The 21,154-nt window shown below is 35.8% G+C and overlaps 1 protein-coding gene across 1 annotated transcript in view; it reads left to right on the top strand.

The window, feature by feature from the left end:
- The window catches only part of LOC106667029 (MOXD1 homolog 1-like), a 31,404-nt gene extending 17,160 nt beyond the window's left edge, over positions 1 to 14,244 (top strand). Inside the window, exons 2-12 of the mRNA XM_014394627.2 lie at positions 9,211 to 9,360; positions 9,425 to 9,586; positions 9,660 to 9,746; positions 9,805 to 9,991; positions 10,049 to 10,153; positions 12,589 to 12,752; positions 12,812 to 12,928; positions 12,992 to 13,117; positions 13,186 to 13,367; positions 13,430 to 13,751; positions 13,816 to 14,244. Coding sequence (XP_014250113.2) covers positions 9,211 to 9,360; positions 9,425 to 9,586; positions 9,660 to 9,746; positions 9,805 to 9,991; positions 10,049 to 10,153; positions 12,589 to 12,752; positions 12,812 to 12,928; positions 12,992 to 13,117; positions 13,186 to 13,367; positions 13,430 to 13,751; positions 13,816 to 13,980 — 1,767 coding nt within the window. The 3' untranslated portion in view covers positions 13,981 to 14,244. The remainder of the gene's footprint in view (positions 1 to 9,210; positions 9,361 to 9,424; positions 9,587 to 9,659; positions 9,747 to 9,804; positions 9,992 to 10,048; positions 10,154 to 12,588; positions 12,753 to 12,811; positions 12,929 to 12,991; positions 13,118 to 13,185; positions 13,368 to 13,429; positions 13,752 to 13,815) is intronic.
- The last annotated feature ends 6,910 nt before the right edge of the window (positions 14,245 to 21,154 follow it).

The following is a 21,154-nucleotide window of genomic DNA, read 5'->3' as shown; positions in this document are numbered from 1 at the left end:
TTTGAACCAGAAGTTCACAATATTATTGTGACCAAGACTCATTGAGATTAACGGCACGTGGATCTCAGCGAATTATATTGCATTGCTGTAAGACAGAACCCTTTCCATAATGCCCGCCAAATCCTAAATCAAGTACAAGAGTTTTTGGCAAGGCCTTTATCAACAAAAACGATTCTTAATTTGTGGGAAGTTGTCCACACATCGTAGCCCAATTGAGACGACAGCCCGCCACCAGTAACTCAGGAGAAAACGGTGCAGCAAGCACCTAGAAGAGAACACCAATTGGAATGCTGTTATATTTACTGTGTGGTGTTTAGTGACCATTAGTTAATGATCATTTGGAGATCGTAAGATGCGGTCTGGTGTGACGTAAGTTTTAGAAAAACATTTTCTTTATCGTGCCAACGTTTCGATCTTTATTGGGATCATCTTCAGAATTCGAAGTGTTTTTGCACTCTCAACACGACACAAAATAGTGACACATCTACACAGAACACAAACACTTTGAGCCCTGAAGATGATCTCAATAAAGATCGAAACGTTGGCACGATAAAGAAAATGTTTTTCTAAAACTTACGTCACACCAGACCGCATCTTACGATCTCCAAATGATCTCCGAATAATCGTCATATTTACTGATGAGTCGCGTTTCTGTGGAATTTGGAGGAGGCGGTGAAGTGGTGTAGGCTCAGATTTACACTGGAGGACGAACTGGACTCAATATTGGTGACGGCAACCTCACCGCAGTTCGGATTTCTGGATCAGATTTTCGATTTCTGGATGACAATGCCAGACCTCATAGAGGTAGTTCATCAATGTTTAGAAAACCGGGAATTTTCCATCCCTTCCTCCAGTCCTCAAACCCATTGAGCACATGTGGGATGCGTCGCAGAGAAATCTTTTCGAACACCATCCGCAGCCAGTTGACCTGCAACAACTGAGAGCAACGTTGCAACATCTATGGAGTGAAATTCCGTATGAAATTAGTGACAACCTTATTGACAGTATGCCTAACAGGTGCACAGACAGAGGTTTTAGCTAATGGAGAACATTATGCACGGTATTAATTGTTTAAATAAATTATTGTGTCCACTAAACAAAATTATGGAAGTAGAACCTTTTATTTTGTTATTTTTCAAAATCTCTTAATTACATTTTCTTTCAGTAAAAAACATAATAATTTCTAATAAATTTTAATGTTATTTATAATAAAAATAAAATAAAAAATGCTAGGGAAAGTAAATACTCCACAATTAGCATATCCTTATTCATTTTTGAGCAGTTTATAACGAAATAATCAACAAAAACACAGTTAGCGTATGCAACTCTGTTTTTAGTTCTGACCAAAAACTTTCATACAAGTTGTTGAATCTCATACTCAATATTTTGCCTTAGACCCTGTCGCAAAATAATTTTGACTATTAGAAAGCGAGTTCTACTGGATTTCCAGGAGAGAGTACCACTGAGTTCTTTCCAGGCAGATGTAAGCGCAGCAGGTGCCACCAGGTTACACCTGTCCAAGACATGGTTCGCTTTTTTCCGTTTCTAATTACTCCCAGATAATTCATACGGGTTACGGTTACTGCGAAAGCTAATTAACCATTAATCGAACCTCAATTATAATCATATAATTAATCAGATAATAGTTTTCATTCTTCTGTTCTTTATTTTTATTAATTCCAATTGAATTCTTCGTTATTATTTTGCATCTATGAAACCATTTCGTCAAAGTTTTTATTCTTTGCCTTTCGTGATGAATTAATTACTCTCAACAACGTTGAGTCATTATTTTAAATATATTTTGAATAGTGATTAATAAATAATATATGCCAGATACACCCTATTATTCGGGTTTAGTAATAATTTTAACAAACTACTAAAATTAGGTTAAACTAGTTAAAACTACTAAAAACTTTAAAGAAGTCGTTTGAACCGACAAATTATAGGTAAAAATTGTTGATTCAGACAGTCCTGAATGATTATTTCTAAATTATTCAGAAATCGTGAGATGCGGTCTGGCGTGATGTAGGTTTCAGAAAAACATTTTCTTTATCGTGCCAACGTTTCGATCTTTATTGAGATCATCTTCAGGGCTCAAAGTGTTTGTCTTCTGTGTAATTGTGCCATTCTTGCGTGTCATGTTGAGAGTGAGTATATGCCTAATAGTGATTACTGATTTAAACAAGCCCAAATCTGCGCTCGCTTGTAAATATGCACGAGTACAGAGTTAAACATATCATTTCTCGCGGTCCATCGGAAATTCCAGCTTTTGTAATTAATAAGGGTGTTGACAGTCCGTGGTCAGATCTCGGTCTTATCCGTCCAACCGCCGAGGTTGTGCTCCAGGGGCTCTCACCAGCTAGACCATTTCATCCACCATCGCAATTACTTCCTAAATCGAAATCCATTTACATATAAATACATTCTCTCCTATTTACATACTATTTATTTGATATTCCTCCATCACCCTTTTCATCTATCATATAAGTAGCCTAATTGAGGATCGATGAGGTTCTCAATATTCTGCTAGGACCCTCTTGCTCTAGACATCCACACTATTAAATACATTCACCACCAAAACACCTTAGGGGACCCAAAAATATCAGAACTATATCGAATAAAACAAACCTATTTTCTCCAAGAATCGAAACATGTAACCCAGAAACTCGTTGTCGTGTTCAAGCACAATTTCCATACCGGGTAATATTCCTACACATATGAAGCCAAGGAATTTTTCTCTTCAATTAGGCGGGCCTCATCGAGCAACCTTACTGTACATGCCGGACACATACGCGGGCTTTGGACTCCTCTTAATCGGGTGAAGTTGATTCTTCGACGGGTCAGATCCTTCGAAGGCCATCCGTCGCAAGAGCTCTTGATACGTGGGGGCCAGTGATCCAGCCCAGTTCGTAGTTTCTCTCCAACAGGAGCACCACGAGATGGTCGACAGGGATTCTGCCACGAACGTCAGTTAATAGCTCTTAGGCATTCGGTGCAGACAAGGTAGCCATGCTATAGCTACAGTGCGGCAGGCCACCAAGCCTTCGCCATCATATCATTATCATACAAAAAATATAACTAAGAGATTATAAATTTTGTAAATTGTTCAATTTGATTGTCAGATTTTACTAGGATCTACAAGTACAATAAAAATCCTTTAAGTGAAACAATTGTACGCTATATTTTAAAAATAAATAAATTAAAAAAAGGCAAACAAATCTAAAATGGGGTGGAGTTCAACTCGTTCTAGAGCCATAAAATAAGAGAAGTCAAATAATTGTACTCAAACCATCAAACCCGTAATGAAGAAAACCAAATGAAAGCTGATATTCGCTTTTATAAAATGTCTTTTCGGGGAAAAAATAGTGTATTTGATGAGTATAGACGTGTATTCTTGGGAACAAAATGTCTAATTTCTTCGAGTATCGACCAACATCTCCTGTATTTAGTAATTTATGAGATTTTCTGTCTGTTCACGGATGAATCTTTAAAGTTTAGTATTACAGAATCATTAGTACACCAGGACTTCAGCAGTTCAATGCCAATCGTCTGATCAAAGTCTGATCAAAACCACCAAGATAATGTCATATCAATGTTTCTCAATATAAATAAACTTACCTAAATTTAGTTTAATGGTAGAAAAATAATCCAATTCTGAGAACGATAGAATGAACTCGAAGTCCTGGATTCACTGTTCGGTCAAAAAGTATGTTAAATGTCCTCCCCAGGGGGGATAACGGTCGGGCTTCGCACCCTTCTTTCTGGACAAAAGGAAGCAACGGTCGGAAGGGGCCGGCAGGGTGAACTTTCACGGATTTATTTTACTTCTTTACCTTCAAGAAGAATTTGCCTAAAAATTGGAACGGAAATGGAGATCGATGTACAGGTTCTCCCTTCAACGTTCATTAAAACTACCGGACTCGATGCCCCGTGAAATAATTAAAATTATTATATTATTATAGCAAATATGCAATCGATTTAGCCTACCTATTTGACTATTTAAGTTTAATCGTTCAAATCCGGGACATTTATTTATGAAAGGGGCCACTGTGTGTAAAATAATTATAAAAATATGCACATATTTTAATTTTATTTTGCACACCGTTTCTGGAACTTTTATTTTAACTTGTTTAAAATTCATATGCCTGCGAATACAAATAATTTAGGAAAAACCACAGTGCAATGCATAACTTTTTAGTTTTACAAGGAATAATTGATTAGAAATGTGCACACAAATGGTAAATATATGCGATTTTTGTTTGTTCTTTTTTTAATAGCAACCTTTTTGGGGGTTATACAAAATACACTTTAGTATATAACATAATAAAATACTTATTAATAAATAATGCATAACTTAAACAGTAATTAAAATAAAATGCACACAGGGGCGTCGGTGGACGCAAATGTAAGGCGTTGACACGGCGCTTATCACTATAAGGTAAAGGTCCCGGGTTCGAATCCAGCGGCTTTTTTTGCGAACTCACATAAAAAAAGCTCACATATTCAACAAAAACTTGCGAATTTATGACAAATGTTTTTGGTACATATATTTATTGGCGATCCCATTGAGCTTAATTATCATTTTAAATAATTATATTTTTAATCTAAGGCCTTGGCTCTGATGAAAAAGGAAGTGTCAGGACCGGGATTCGAACGCATGACCTTCGGCTCAGTGTCAGGATAGCTCAAGTAGACCAGCGGAGTATTAAGCCGATAATCGTGGGTTCGAATCTCGCTTGTGACACTTGCTTTTTCAACTCAACCAGGATCTTTGGTTGAAAGTATTATTGATTAAAATAGTTTTTGGTACAATTGGTGAATGTTTAGTGCCCGTTGCACCAACTTAGTTTAAACGCAGTTAAGTTACCGAGTACAACTTAAAAATTGAGGTTGACCGTTTTAACTTGAACCTGGTTCAACTTAGGTAGAATGGCCGAAGAGCGCGGGTTAAACCTAGTTCAGAGTTAAGAGACGTTGCAGATTGTATTTGTTCATCAAGAAAAGTTGAAAGCGAATTGAAACAGTATTTTCCCACGTTTCAATAAAAAAATTTAAACTTTTTATATGCAAATTATTGACTCTTCTTTCTTATACATAGGTCTAATCGGGTTTTTTGTTATCAGAAACAAGTGCGGCAATTTTTACTTCTATTATGGTATAGCTCAATGCTTTTTCTCTCGCATATTTATTTATGCTCGTCGCGTCATCATTATGAGATTCAGTAAAATTGCAGTGAACCCAGTGGACCCATTTAAACCGTAATTGGTGCCCTTAATGTTTAAATTAGTCTTTTAGGGTGGCCTCCGTTCGTTTCACGTCTAGATCGGATAAGAACGACTACTTGAAAGAATTGGGAATAACAGCGATTACAGGGTAGACCAAAGAGGGAAATAGTTTTCCAAAATGTTTCTCGGGAAATTATTCAACATTTGAACAATCCTCTTCTTTTTGAGATTTTCTCCTGTGGTCTGAGTGGTGAAAAACCTTTTGTTTGATAGTTACCTATCATCAATGAAATTGATAGGGGACAGCTCAAATTTTTTAAAATCAAATTTGACACCTCCCAAGGAACTCTCCCAACCCGTACGTCATGCTTAGAATGTGGATGGGCCCATTCAAAATTTAAGTATTTAAAAGACCGCATGATCGGTGGCAATCAATTTTGAGAATGCCAGAATTCAATGTTATCTAAATTTGTTTCAGTTAATATATAATAATAAAACCTCTTTTAACTGAGTGAGATAACGAAATTATTTCTTGTTTATTGGGCATGAACATATTTCGGGCCCAAGAGTTTAAATTAGTTGAGAACTGTTATCAAAATTTGATTGATTCAATTAAAATTAAGTAAATAAGTCCATCTTGAACAGTAGGTATAATAACAGTTATAGTAATAGTTACTATTATCGTTTTTTATGTAACTTTAATTTGAATGATCCGCATTTCAATATTAACATTCATATTAACAAATTAGCTAATGAACTAATACACTTTTTAATTAACTGCCCAGTCTTGATTTCTTTCAATTTAAAATATTTATCTAAACATTTCTTCTTATTCTGGATTCAGACTTAGAAAACGTTATTATTACTAGACTTAAATTCTGCTGAATGAAAAACAAAATAAATGTCAGTTTTATGTAATTTCTATATATTACATAAAACTGACATTGATTTTGTTCTATTAGTGTTGAAAAATGACAATTGAATGTTCGAAAACGAGAGCTAAGGTAAATTTGAAGGGGGTAGAAATAAATCAATTAGAACTCGCTTTGTAAAATAAAAATGACACATCTGTAATCTCACAAAAACCATACCAGAAATCTTCATACAATAAAATGCAATGGTTCTTCTTGTAGCAAGCACCTAACAACAAATGAGAAACTTTTCAGAGGAAATGCTCAAGGTGTTTTCCCTCTTCTCGAATGCATAACTGACTTTCTGAATTTCTACCCCCCTTCAAATTTACCTTAGCTCACGTTTTCGAACATTCAATTGTTATTTTTCAACTCTACTAGAATTTAAAAACTGGATATATCAACGTAAAGCATATTAGATGAAGAAGTTTTTGTAAAATTTGACAAGTTGTAGGTATTTTTTTGTAACCTCAGTAGAACGTGCCATCATGGTCAAAAATTTAAATTTTGTAATTTTGACATGTTCCAACTGAAATTGGCTAACATTTTATGTCATTCAGATTATTGCAAAGAAGTATCTTACAGCAAATTTAGCGTTCTTTCAAACGGTGTAATTGGATTTGTTGTAGTTTCAACATTTTGGAAGTTGTAAGCGTTTTTGTTTGGTAAGGTAGTGAAAAGTTGAAAAAACCTAAATTGACGAATATCTTCAAAATAGAGAACTTTCCGAAAATTTTCTCCTGGGCATTTTTTGCTCCAAACGAAGAGTAGAATCGATTCCCTGAGTTTCGTCAGAAGGAACTGGGACACCCTGTATATATACATTTGTATATATTTTCAATGTAAGGTTATTCGTATTTGTAGGTCTTATTTTATGATTGCTTTATGTACATATTATGTTCTATAAACCAACTCTCTTTATGTGTTAGTTGGCTATAAAAGAGTAATTATAAATAAATAAAATAAATAAAAAAGAAATGTCATCTTGTTCTGCCTATCCTCCCTTATTTTGGTTAGTTCAGATGGATTTCAGGGTTTCACCATCTTCATGTTAATGTGATTTTTTTTAGTCCACCGATGGCGAAACACGATTAAGGGTAACTATCAAACAATAAATTATTTTGTTTGTTTGCTTTAAGTCTCGGTTTAAGACCAAATCATAGAAATTTTTTTTTACAGAAGCACTATTTTTCAAATACATAAGGGTGATTATCTCCGAGTCAATTTGAAGTAAATAAAGCTTTCTAAGTCTAGTACCGGATGATAAAAAGTCTTTCCCAGCTCACGCAGATGCCCAAGGCATCTGTCTTTTGTTGACGGCTGGCACACGCCACGCTCGCTTCCAGCTGCCTCAACATCTGCTCTGGATTAGTCGCAATACCTGTTGTTGTGTCGCAATCCACGCATTTTTAAAAAAACTTTGTGCTTTAAAACGAGCTCAACGGAGTAGAAACCAGCTCGAATAAAACGATCATAATGACTTTATGAATATGGAGGTATTGGCCAACGAATAATATTTTTAGGTAGGGTCAGGGAGTATTGATAACATTCCTTGATACTAAGTAAGCGTAAGTAAAATAAACGATATTTTAGAGAAGAGAGAACTTTATAGGCAAAATATGCGCGAAAGAAAAGAAAAAGATGGAAAACACGTAGAGGGCCGGCGATGACCTCAGCTGTTTGTTGGCCCATAAACTTCCCACTTATTATTATTATTTATTTAGAGAAGAGCAACTACATTAATTTATTTCCCTTAACTGTTAAGTTTGAAACGTGGCCAAACAAATCAAACATCCCGCGGAAAAATAATATTAAAAAGGAGTGATAGGGTGCAAATAATTTTTAAAAATGAAAATGGTATTATTTCATTTTTGTTTAGCTTACATTATCCCCCCCAACAAAAGAGTTACAAGTCCGATGCCCATCGTTTAAATATAATAATAATTTTGGAAATTTGAGTAATGGACTAATATAGAGCTAGATAATTATTTAGAAATCGTGAGATGCGGTCTGGTGTGATGTAGGTTTCAGAAAAAACATTTTCTTTATCGTGCCAACGTTTCGATCTTTATTGAGATCATCTTCAGGGCTCAAAGTGTTTGTCTTCTGTGTAATTGTGCCATTCTTGCGTGTCGTGTTGAGAGTGCCCACTACACGAAAGAATGGCACAATTACACAGAAGACAAACACTTGAGCCCTGAAGAAGATCTCAATAAAGATCGAAACGTTGGCACGATAAAGAAAATATTTTTCTGAAGCCTACATCACACCAGACCGCATCTCACAATTTCTGAATAATTATCGATTAACAGTCACTAATCACCACACATAGAGCTAGATACCGAACTTTCAAATGGTGTTTGCCGAAAAACTAGAACTGTTAATACGTCCCCTTTACCAAAACACCACAGAATTTACGACAAATTAATTTCATGTGCCATAAAAATTGAAGAAATCATTTTCCAGATATTTCAACATTCTAACACAATTAAAAGGCCAATTAAAAATAAATTCTATGTCCAAATCAAAGGCCTAGAGTTAAATACTTGACAGAAATATATATTTGTAATGTACCAACCCAAATCTAATTATTAACATTATCATATATTACAATTAATTAAGGTTTTTAGTTGAGATAAAAAGTCAATTATCATATATAATATCTTGTCGATGAAAAACGTATTTATTTATTTATTTTTGTTAATGTGGGAAGTCATGTATGCAGATTCTCCGCCTTTCCGAAAAAAAATCCCCGGGCCACGATCCTATTACCCATAAAATCCTGCGAAATCTACCCCAAAAAAAGCAATAGTGTACATTACGTCTATTTACAATGCAAAATTTCGCACAACCTATTTCCCTATCCAGTGGAAACTATCTTTAATAACCCCAATCCCAAAACACACAAATCCCCCAAATGTATATTTTAAAATAAAATAAATTATTTAAAAAAAATTGTGGGAAAACGCTAATATGCCGACAGATGATCATTTCTTCTAGTGTATGGTGTATGGTACTCTCACTAGTAGTACTAGTGAGTTTTAATACTCAAAAAAATATTTTTGTGTGTTTAGGATGGATATGGAATGGAAAGTGAAATTCCAAAAGAGGACTTGATGCAGAACTACAAACTTCTTGATTGTGAACAGAATGCTACTCATACACTCATGAAGTTCCTCAGAAGCTATGATACATGTGATCGCAGTGGGGATGTTGTCATTGTGGTATGAATATTTAAATTTAGTATTTCTCGGTTTTACTACATTTTCTAACTGTTCTAATTTGTAGAATGATACTATGAGAGTTATTTGGGCGATTGGAGAGAGCGACCCATCTAGACCTCCATGGCTGGATATCCGTTGGAGAGGACCTCAAAGCGTCCACATCGCAAACCCCCCTCTGCCGAAAAAACCCGAAGATAAAATCTTCTGGGACGTACTGGCACAAGACGTAAGTACTCAAATTGAAAACTTTATTATTATTTTAATTTAATAGATTAGATAAGTGATTGTTTGAATTTCAGTTCACACTTCCAGACCACACAACTTCATTTTATTGGTGTAAAATTTACAAGATACCTTCTTTGGACAGAAAACATCATATTATTGGCGTAAGTCAGATATCGAGCTTTCGACATAATTTTATATTCAAATCAATTTTGGTTTCAGTACCTTCCAATGATACAAAAAGGCCATGAAAATCTAGTCGAACACATGATCATGTATGAATGTCTTGGAGGCCCTCACTTCGAAGTCTATGGCAGTCATCCAGGTGCATCCTGCAGGGGAAGTACAACTCCAAAGGACTGGGAAAACTGTTCAACTCCAATTGTCACTTGGGCTACTGGCTCTAGGGGTAAAATTTGTTTTAGTAAATCTGAGAATATTTATTATCAATAATGTATTATTGCAGGCGAATTTTTACCGGAACATGTTGGAATCCCAATGGCCGAAGGAGATGGCAAAGCAACCTACTACATGCTCGAAATCCACTATGATAACCCTGCTTTGCAGAGAGGTAGGTACATAAAGTTTAGATTGTCAGTACTGTACAATTATTTAAAAGAAACAAGTAGAGGTTTTAAATATATGTGGTGCTTTGTTCTGATGATGAAGGTTTGTTAAATATTTTTATCATCTCAGATGATCATGGTTTACATTTTCTCACTGGCGCTTATAACTTCTGGCATAAATGGAGTAGAGCTTTTTGAAGAAGAGTATGTTTAAGAGATGATCAAGCTACAAATTAATGCTTGATTTTTGAGAGTATTCAAACAAATAATAAATACATGGTAATGAAACAAAGTGGAAAAAGTAGGTACAACATACATGTTGGAGTACAGTATCCACGAGAGCATTGTCACACTTTCTTGTCTCGCCACCTAACCTCTGCTGTTCTGCAAATCATTCGCCTAGTCATCGGTGTGTTTCCAGCCCGACTATCTTTCAGCAGGTTGGCGCTGCACGATGTCTTTTCTGGTCAAACGGTCCCCTTAACCCAATTCACGTCATATCTGTCATATCCTTTGGTGACGATTATTCTGTACTGCCCCATGGATTTTGGCCTTGTTTTTGATTTCACGTCGCCCCGTGTTTTTCTTACGGCCACCAGGTGTTTTGTGCTTCGTGGCTGATTTTCTTCATCTATTCGCGTTGTATCGCTCTACTTGTTGTGTCTTCAGAATATGCCTCTTCGCATCATGTGTTAGTTCCTCTCTATCGTCCCAAAAATTGCTCCTTTATTTCCATTTCAATGATCTCATTCAGTGTCTTTCTTGCTTTTTTCAAGGCACAATTTGAACTTCTTTGTACGCTGTAATCGTCTTCAGCCTCAGTCCTTCTTTTCTGGCGGCTTCTTTGAGTTACTGCCTTCTTCCTTTAGCTTCCTTGGCCAGTGCGTACTCTTCGACCCTCGCAGCCTCCTGGTTCGCCTTTTTAGCGGCTTCTTTCTTCTGCTTGTCTTTTTTCTTGAACTTGACGATCCTAGAATTGATGTTGTAAACCAAGTCAACGATATTCCTGGCCAGCTCCTACCTGTGTCGGAGTTTAATCGGTATAGTTTCTCCATCTTCGCTCTAATCTCTCTATTTGCTTCACGATACCGTCCTTGATTTGAAGAATAGCCCGATTTGATGCAATGCATCGCAGTGCTTCATCACATTCAGTATTCTTTTGAATACAAAATATATGTGGCACGTTGGGAGTTTGTACTTTTTTGATAGATGTTATTTTCCTTTTTACTATACTGACATTAACATCCGATAGGAAAGGTTTACCTAAACTGACTGACTGGTCTGTAACTGTATCCTCAACCACATGTAAAGTCACCTGCCGTCTGTCCCATTTCGTTTCTCATATAAAGTTTCTAATGAAGCCCCACGCAAAATGGCCTTTCTCTACGGTTGATAATTTTTGTTTTGGATTACATACATAATAAACGGACGGACGAAAAAATGAACGGACAGACCGAAAAATAAACGGACGGACGAAAAAATAAACGGACAAACCGAAAAATAAACGGACGGACGAAAAAATAAACGGACGGACCAAAAAATAAACGGACGGACGAAAAAATAAACGGACAAACCGAAAAATAAACGGACGGACGAAAAAATAAACGGACGGACCAAACAATAAACGGACGGACAAAAAAATAAACGGACAGACCGAAAAATAAACGGATGGACGAAAAAATAAACGGACAGACCGAAAAATAAACGGACGGTCAAAAAAATAAACTGACAGATCGAAAAATAAACGGACTGACCGAAAAATAAACGGATGGACCAAAAATGAAAGGAAAGACCGAAAAATAAACGAACGGACGAAAAAATAAACGGACGGACCAAACAATAAACGGACGGATCAAACAATAAACGGACGGATCAAAAAACAAACCGACAGATAAAAAATAAACGGACGGACGAAAAAATAAACGGATGGACCAAAAATAAAAGGACGGATCGAAAAATAAACGGCGGACGAAAAAATAAACAGACGGACCAAACAATGAACGGACGGACCGAAAAATAAGCAGACGGACCAAACAATAAACGACGGATCAAAAAATAAACAGACGGACCAAACAATAAACGGACGGATCAAAAAATAAACGGATGGACCGAAAAATAAACGGGTTGACGTAAAAACAAACGGACAGACCCACAATTTTGAGGGAGTAAAGTAACCGCGAGACTGCTTTAATACTTTTTAATAACTGAATAATAAAACTACATCAGGACTTCAGATACCAGCTTAAACGGCTTCGGTAAACGACTTTTGTACGGCACTTCTTCTGTACGTTCCTCGTCTTTCTCTTGTTCTCCTTTCTTCATTTTTCCGTCGCTAGGGGCATTGTCGCTCGCACCCTTTTGACTTGTATATTATTATGTTTATATTATATATAATTTATTTCCCCCTAAATTAATGCTATCTTAAAACAATTAATTTCAGTGCGTGACAGCTCTGGTCTCAGACTTTATTACACCCCTAATGTTAGACAATACGACAGCAGCATCCTGGTTGCAGGTGTCACCCCTTCATCGGTGCAACTCATTCCTCCGAAACAACCCATGTTCAAAAACACCGGCTATTGTGACAGCCAATGTACGAACTTGGTAGGTGGTATTGTGCAAAAAATAATTTTCGTTTGTTTAATTGGTTGTAATATTTCTAGATGTTCCCTGAGTCTGGCATTAAAATAGTATCAGTGGTTTTTCATACACATTCAGCAGGACGGGAAGTGAAATTGCAGCATGTCAGGGAAGGAAAAGAAGTCGGAATTATTGCAGAGGTAATTTTTTTTTAAATAAAACTACAAAACTACATATTAACTCTTTCTTTTTGTTTCAAACAGGATAATTATTTTGATCCGAGTTTTCAACAATCAAAGAGACTACTTAAAGAAGCTGTGATTTTGCCAGGTGATGACCTGCTAACAGAATGCACGTACAATACACAAAACAGGACAAGACTTACTCTGGTAGGATTTTAAATTTTATTAGCCCATAAATGTTTATGGATAAAAATATACCGATTTGTTTTCTTTAGGGTGGATACTCCGTGAAGGAAGAAACCTGCATGGCGTACATATTGTACTACCCAAGAACGGCATTTTCCAGTTGCACTAGTATAACTCCAGCTGATTTCTTTTTCAAAACTTTTGGCATCCATGAGTTTTACAACCAGGACATGGACGAACTTGAAAACCTGATTTTGGAATCTGAAAAACAGTATGTGTTAGTAATTAATTTAAATAAATTGACAAAAAGTTCAATTTTTTGTTTGTTTATAGAGTAGTGAAAACCGTAAGATCTAATGTTCCAATGCAGAGCTTGTTTTTCCGTTTTTCTGAAAAGAACGGATTCAACCTTGATTACACAAAGCAGTCTGAATCGATCTTAAAAGCAATGGCCGAACTGAATATGGACAATGATGATTCAATTTTTTCTAAATTGGTCATTTTCAAACCTGAAGAGTTTCAGAACAAGAGTGTGCTCAGCCACTTGAAGGATTTGCCCTGGGAGCAACAAGTCTTCACACAAAGAGTTGAAGAAATGTTGAACAGAGGGAAGCACAAGACCTTCTGTCGATTACAAAACAGTCTTCCCGCTATGGTATGTTGACTGAGTTAAATAAATAAAAATAATATTATTAACACAATCTTGTTTAATTTTACAGCCAAGCAGAATTTATAATTATCCAAATTTCACTTCACAAATTGAAAAATCCGTTCGTCACACTTGCAAAAGCTATTTTATCAACAATGGAAATATAATTTCAAGCACATTTGGTTTTAAGTTTATTATATCACAATTATTATTATTCTTATTTCTACTCAATTAGGATTTTCTGACAACTTACAGTTTTTTTATTTAAGTTCTGTTTATTTTATGTGTCGCCAAAGATTTTTGTATTAATTAATACTAAGTCATGGTCAGTCAATATTTCCTAAATTATTTTTTCGTTCAAAAAACGTTTTAAATTTTATATTTAACTTGTCTTGAAGCAAGATGTAGTCTTTGAGTGTATGTACATACGTTGTAAATAAAAAAAATCTGTGATATTTAGCAATTAAGCAAATAAAATAAGTTTTGTACCAGTTTTGTATTTTTATAGACAATAAATTTTAATTAATTACAAACGTTTCGTTCGTAACTTTATAATTTTGATGATCATGCCACATGGATTTTGATGCCAGTCAGTAACAAAAACGTAAATTTTGACATTTTCCCTATTCGAAAAGGCTTAATATTAAGTTCTCAAATTTGTACAATGTCCTAAGTAACCTAAACTTGATTTATTTTTCGAATTTCAAAAGCTCGTCTTAAGAGGAAGGATGAGGAATCACATTAAAATTAGTCGAAATTATGAATGATGGAGTGAATGTGGAGTTCAATCCTTTTTAAAAAAAAATCGTTCCTACTCATTTTTTAATGTGAGTAGGAACCATCTTTTTAAAAAAAGGATTAAAATTAGTCAGAGAATGCATTCAAAATCTCCAAAACATGGGAACACAACAACCTGATGATATCTTGGGTGCCAGGGCACAGAAGAATTTTGGGTAACGAAAAAGCAGACACACCGGCCAGAGGAGCATCTGCAAGACCATACATAGGCTCGGAAACTATACTTAGGATGACAAAAACAAATATAGAATCCTCCATCGCAAAATGTACCCAAGGAAAACAAACGGAGAAATGGATGAACTCTAGCGTGCTAGACATAGTAAACTTATGATGAAACAACCCTCACCAAGACTGGCAAAAGCACTGCTGCAATTGGAGAGGGCCAAACTCAGAGGATTGATAGGACTATTAGCCGGTCACTGGCTTCTGAGAAATCATCTACAACATGGGCGAAAATTATCAAAATTAATCAAAACATAACGATGATCCCATTTGCAGATTATGTAACGAGGAGGAGGAAACATCCACCCATATGAACTTCGAAAGCGAAGTAACGGTTCAATTGAGATTTGACCTAACATACAAAAATTGTAGCAGCGACAGTCAATGACCTGATACTTCTAAGAAGGATTGTGTCTATTGCACTTAACTAGGGAAGTAGGATGGTACAATAAGGCAGAAGGCTGCAGTGCCTGGGGAGCACAAACCCCGCTTCCTAGTATCCTCATTACCATTATCATTTACCCCTTCCCTATAAAGCAGTGATTATGAGATTTTGAGAAAATTACAATTTTCAGATTTTTTCATTTACTTGGTATATAAAACCATATTTTAGCAAATTTCACGTTTCTATCTATTCGGGAAGTACCTTATAATTTTAATAATCAGTGAGTCAGTCAGTAATAAAAATGCAAATTTTGAAATTTTCCCCATTCGAAAAGGATTGATATAAGTTCTCAAATTTTTACAATGTTCTAAGTAAACTAAGCTTGGTTTATTTTTCAAATTTTAAAAGTTCGTCTTAAGAGAAATGAGAGTGAGAAAAAACTGGGTGAATTGATTTGAGTAAACGTACACGTGGCAGCTTGCTGCAACTTGGCCAGGGCACTGCTGTGTGCTCAGATTTGGTTGTTACCAATCATTTTGGTTTGCCTATCCTTGCTGGTTTGGTCTGACACCTGTGTTTCGGCAGTTCTTCAGTTACCAAATTTCATTCATGGTTCATCACCCCAAAGTTTTGTAGTTTTAGAACATTTATTTTACAAATTGCTTTGGGACCATATTTGCCTGTACCCTTTGGCTATTGGTTGATTATGCTGCTTTTGGAATCATTGTGACCTACTAATTTTTCACATTTTAGCTGTAATGTTGTATTGATGAAGCAAGGTAATAACCAAAACAATTACATTTTTAGGGTGGTAATCCTGACATTGTCAATGCACCAACACCCAGTAATCCTGTTGACATTTTATTATCATACAGGAAAAAATTAATGACCAGTTTTTCTATTATTATATCTTATAGCTAAAGCCTAGATTTATACATAATAAAAATTCCCAAATATGCCATATATACAATAAAAAAAACTTCAAATATACCCTATAATTTGCTCTAAAATACTAAACATGGACTTTTTTCTTTTTGATCTAATACTTATATATTCATTTTGAAAGGAAATGGGACAGAAAAATGTTCATCCCACAAAAAAATTATATTTTTAAAATATACAAAATAAATAATTAGGTGAGAATGATGACCTTCTACAAGCTGTTTTTTCCTTTTGTGAATTTCTTTAATAGCTATGCATTTGGGGGTCATTTATTCTAGCCTCAATAGCTTATATATTTCCAAAATCGTCTAACTTCAACAGATTTTTTAAACGAATGATAGCAAAACGTGTGCGGTCTACGATAATTTAGAGTCGTTAGTGATGGTATAATTTTTAATATTTATAACTATTTTAGTCAATATATTCACCAACTCCCAATAACTCTAGCTAAAAGACAGTTTCCACAATGTTTCGCGAAAAATACGATTTTCCACCTAAAACCGCGTTACACGCTTTGCCGCTCGAGCTGACATCATTCATCATCGAATTGAAAAAGCTTTCTTTTCTTTAGGTCAGCTCACACTAATGACAAGTCTCTATGGGTCAGAAAGCTCGGCTTGCAATGGCAGCATGTTTGGAAAGTTGAATGAAATTAACTTATTATTTAAATAATTAATTCATATACTTTACGTTTAACTAATTTTGCTATTTGTTTGAGCTAAGCATACGGCAAGGGATTGTATCCTTCACTTTGATTCATAGGAAAAACTATTTTATAATTAAAGATGACTCAATTTTCAATAATCGATTTTTATGTTTTCAAAAATCAATAAAGTCCACTAATAAACCTAATAATTTCTAATAAATTTTAATTATTCTGAAATCGTGAAATGCGGTCTGTGATGTAGCTTTCAGAAAAACATTTTCTTTATCGTGCCAACGTTTCGATCTTTATTGAGATGATACAAACATTGTTTACATTTAACAAATACATTTAGGACGTGGAAAAGTGAATTTATACAATGCAAAATATATTTTTCATATTCAATCAAAGTACAATGTTTGTAAATCCCAGGCCCTGAAGATGATCTCAATAAAGATCGAAACGTTGGCACGATAAAGAAAATGTTTTTCTGAAACCTACAACAACGTGTTGTTCTCACGATTTCTGTATAATTATCGATTAACGGTCACTAATCACCACACAAATACATTTTAATTCAATTTATAATAAAAATAAAATAAAAATATTTGGGAAAGTAAATATTACAAAATGGGCAATATCCCTATTCACTTTTGAGCAGTTTATTTCCATTCTCAATGTTGTTATTGAATTGAAGATGGTTTTAAATGACAATCATGATAAGAGAAACGTGTACTTAACATAAACAATCTAAACAGAAATATTTATTTAAACAAATATACGTCATGAGTGATTCCTTTCATTTTTTATTTATTTGTTTAATCTTTTTGTTATTTCTTTATGTTTTAATGTTTATTGCGATTTTTACAACTGCGATTTTTACCATTTTACAAGCTAAATAAATAACAGACGGAGCGAAAATTAGCATGATAGGTAGGAGGCCTTCCACCACATTCAGCCAATCAATCTCAATCAATCTCTCAGGGATCTTTCGGCCATAACCTCTTCAAACGACGTGTTGGTTTCTAGGAATGTTGAGGCAAGAAAGCTGCTGGACAAGTGGATTGGGGTGAAGGTCTAAATTTTTATGGAAGTCGGACGCTCGAACGACTCTGCCACCGCGGTCCCCTTGGTTAGGACATTATCGTGCCCTAGAAAAGGGGCCCAGAATAAGGACCCCAACGTCGAAAGTAAAGTTCAATAAGTGCACCCACAGACTATGACACCTAATAATAATCTGCACAGGAAAGTTGAGTGCCGACTGAATAACAGAGATTGTTCCCACACAAGGGGTGAGACAGGGATTCTCTGTTCTCCAGATTCTGAATATGAGATCATAAGGCCAGCGGCCGTTGGACTCCATGGACAAAGACATCTCGAAAAGGGAAGAATACATTACCAACGTAAGAGTAAGGAAGGTGAAGGTCAAAACTCTCAACCAACCCCCTAGGGCAAAGAAAAACGGAGGAATAAAATTACACCAGTTCGTCCTAAAGGTACGTTTTCCTCGCTATGACTTTGCATTGATCGTTGTACGATGTACCATGATTCCAGGATAATTGAGTTTAATCTAATGAGATAAAAGTTAACCAGATGTAAAAGTTTGTTATTTAAATTTCTACAGGATGAAAAGAGAAAAAAATTTTTTGTACCTCCGGTCAGCATCTATGGCCATTACCGTCACCTCGCATATTAACTTTCTAGCATTTTTGGGGTGGAGGTGTGTTCGTTTGCTGTCCTCCACTTTGTTCCCTACTCTTACTATTACTTTTCTTTTCAAAAATCTATTCTTCTTCTTGAATCAATATATTTCTAAACGCTATACGCCTGGGATATACGCTGTTCGTGACCCAACCCTTAACATAATTCAAATACCCGTAAATTAGAGCACAAATTTCATACATATTTGGCTGGTTACCGAGGTACGCAATACTCAGTGAGTCGACTTCGGCCCGACATCATTCATTCACACCTACTAATAGACTATCTTCTTTCAATATACACTCCATTCTCGCTAATAAATACATTCACTCCAATAATTACTTTCAAGCACGCTAACTATATATAAGTAAAAACAATAGGGGTGACCACCGCGGTTTTTGAAATTACATCAGTGGTCTCCCCTCATCCACTCCAATAAATACATTCATACAGTACACACGCTAACTATATATGTCGGCGAGTTTAATTAAATTGACTCCTCCGGAGATCAGAGTATAAGAAAAGTACAAGGTATGAAACTTCCTATAGGACACATGAAACATAATGCGTAAAGCTTACCGAACTTTTCTTCCGCTAATCCTGATTCACCTGGATCTTCAAAGTCTTCTACCGCCAACACGAATCCTCCAATCTGTGCTAGGAAAATCACTCCGCTCTACTCGTTAAATGTAGAAGCCAGGTACAAACGGTCGTGCTCTAATTTTTGTATTTTGCCTGTACCATTTATTGCCCACCTTTATAGTGGTCATTACGTAAAATTTTGTCATTCATTCGCCAATTAGTGGCATATAAGGAACAACTTCTTTTGACAACAAATCTTCAATGTCAATGCTGCATAACCTGCGATGGAAGACTCTTCGGACATTTGTTCTGGGAATGTAAAGCACAGACCCCATATACACTTGACCAACAATGCTATGATTTTAGCCGAATCTGTATCATTTAAAACCACTTAAAAAAAAATTTGAGTCTTAAAAATGGTACAACTTAAAAAAATCAAACCACCGGAACGTTAGAAAGAAGCTTTGTGAAGGTGGCCATTCACGATCACTCCAAATGGAACTGCGCCAAGCCGCACAGCTCCATTTGGAGTGCCTGAAATTTGAGGGGGCATTCACGACCGCTCCACAGCAGGTCGCTCCGAATGTCAACCAATGAATTACCTTCTTAAAATGGATGACGATCTCTTGTGCTACTCTTCTGTTTATTTACATATTAAAAGCAAAAAATCGAAGAGGACATGGTGTAAGAAGTGGCTCCTGAACAGAAGCCGTAATACCCACATCAATTTGATGAAAGATCTTTCCCTTGAACCCGCTGATTGGAGGAACTATTTAAGGAACGTCTTATTTATCCATTATATTTAGTGTTCTATTGACCAAATTACTTCTTTCAATTATTTAATCTTTTTTGTAAGGTTTTGGTTGAAATGAAAAAGCCAGACTCCACAAAAGAATAAATAAAATAAAACAAAAATTGTAATAAAATTTCAATTAATTAAGTTTTTAGTTGAGATAAAAAAGTATATGTCACGAGCAGGATCTGAATCCATGGCCTTCGGCTAAATACGCCGCTGTTCTACCACTTGAGCTATCGTGACTTCGATCCTCTCCGACACCAAAAAATGGCACAAAGAGAGAAAATTCGAAAGGTTGTAGGTTGAGATGGGGAGTTGGTGCCCGAGTGGATCGAACTATCGAAGACAGGATAGCTCAAGTGGTTAGCGCAGCGGCGATTTAGCCGAATGTCGTGGATTTGAATCCCCTCGTGACACTATTGTTTCATTTCAAACAAAACCTTACAAAAAAAAGATTAACGTTTTATTTATATTTACTCCAGCTTGTTACCCCCTTGATTAAAAAACAAAAGACAGCCATGAGAGAAATCATCACTACATGAAAGGTTGGCAACCACATTACGATTTCTCCCTGCAGGGATGAACTACAAAGAACTTAAGTTCTCTACTACGATTTCTGATCATTGTTAGGGGTTATCAATACCGCATCTCTCATTGCATTTGTATCCTTTGTTTTGAAAACGTCGACCAACTGGTTGAGGATCGAATTTCTTTTATTTCTATCGTGGTAATATAATCATTGTCCACTACTTTCATAAACAGTAAACTTTCATACAATTTAATCACCTCAACAATAAAATCTCGATGAGATGTCATTACCAATAAAGAATAAACGTTTTTGACTTTTTGAGAATGTACGACTGAGATGTTTGCTCAGTGACAGAAAGACGGAGATTGCGCCAAAAAAAAAGAGGGTTTTCCCATTCACGACCAGGCCAGCGCGCCAAAATCCCCACCCTCCACGCCAGGTTTTCCCATTCACGAACCCGCCATGCCGTCGTCGCGCCTTAGATATTTGGAGTGGCGCGATGGAGTTTGGACCGGTCGAATATTCGGCACAGCCGGGCACGCCAGTTCAGGTTTGCTATTGACGTGTTTTTGGAACGGCGTCGCTCCGTTTGGTCTGCTAGGAGCGATCGTGAATGGCCACCTTTACAGAAAAATCAACAAAGAAGAGAATGACTATTCAAAGATTTATTTACAAAATCAAATTGTAAACACAGGTTGGAGATTTTACCTCCAATTGAAGTTGAAGATTTGAAAAATGGCAAAAAGGAGGGAAAATTCAAAAGGTGAGTTGAGATGTGAAGTTAGTGCACGAGTGGATCAAGTGATAGAGC

The sequence above is a fragment of the Cimex lectularius genome, unplaced genomic scaffold, assembly GCF_000648675.2.
Source record: "Cimex lectularius strain Harlan isolate CLEC.00 unplaced genomic scaffold, Clec_2.1 scaffold97, whole genome shotgun sequence".
NCBI classification, from domain to species: Eukaryota; Metazoa; Arthropoda; class Insecta; order Hemiptera; family Cimicidae; genus Cimex; species Cimex lectularius.
This window is presented reverse-complemented; position numbering and strand designations above follow the sequence as displayed.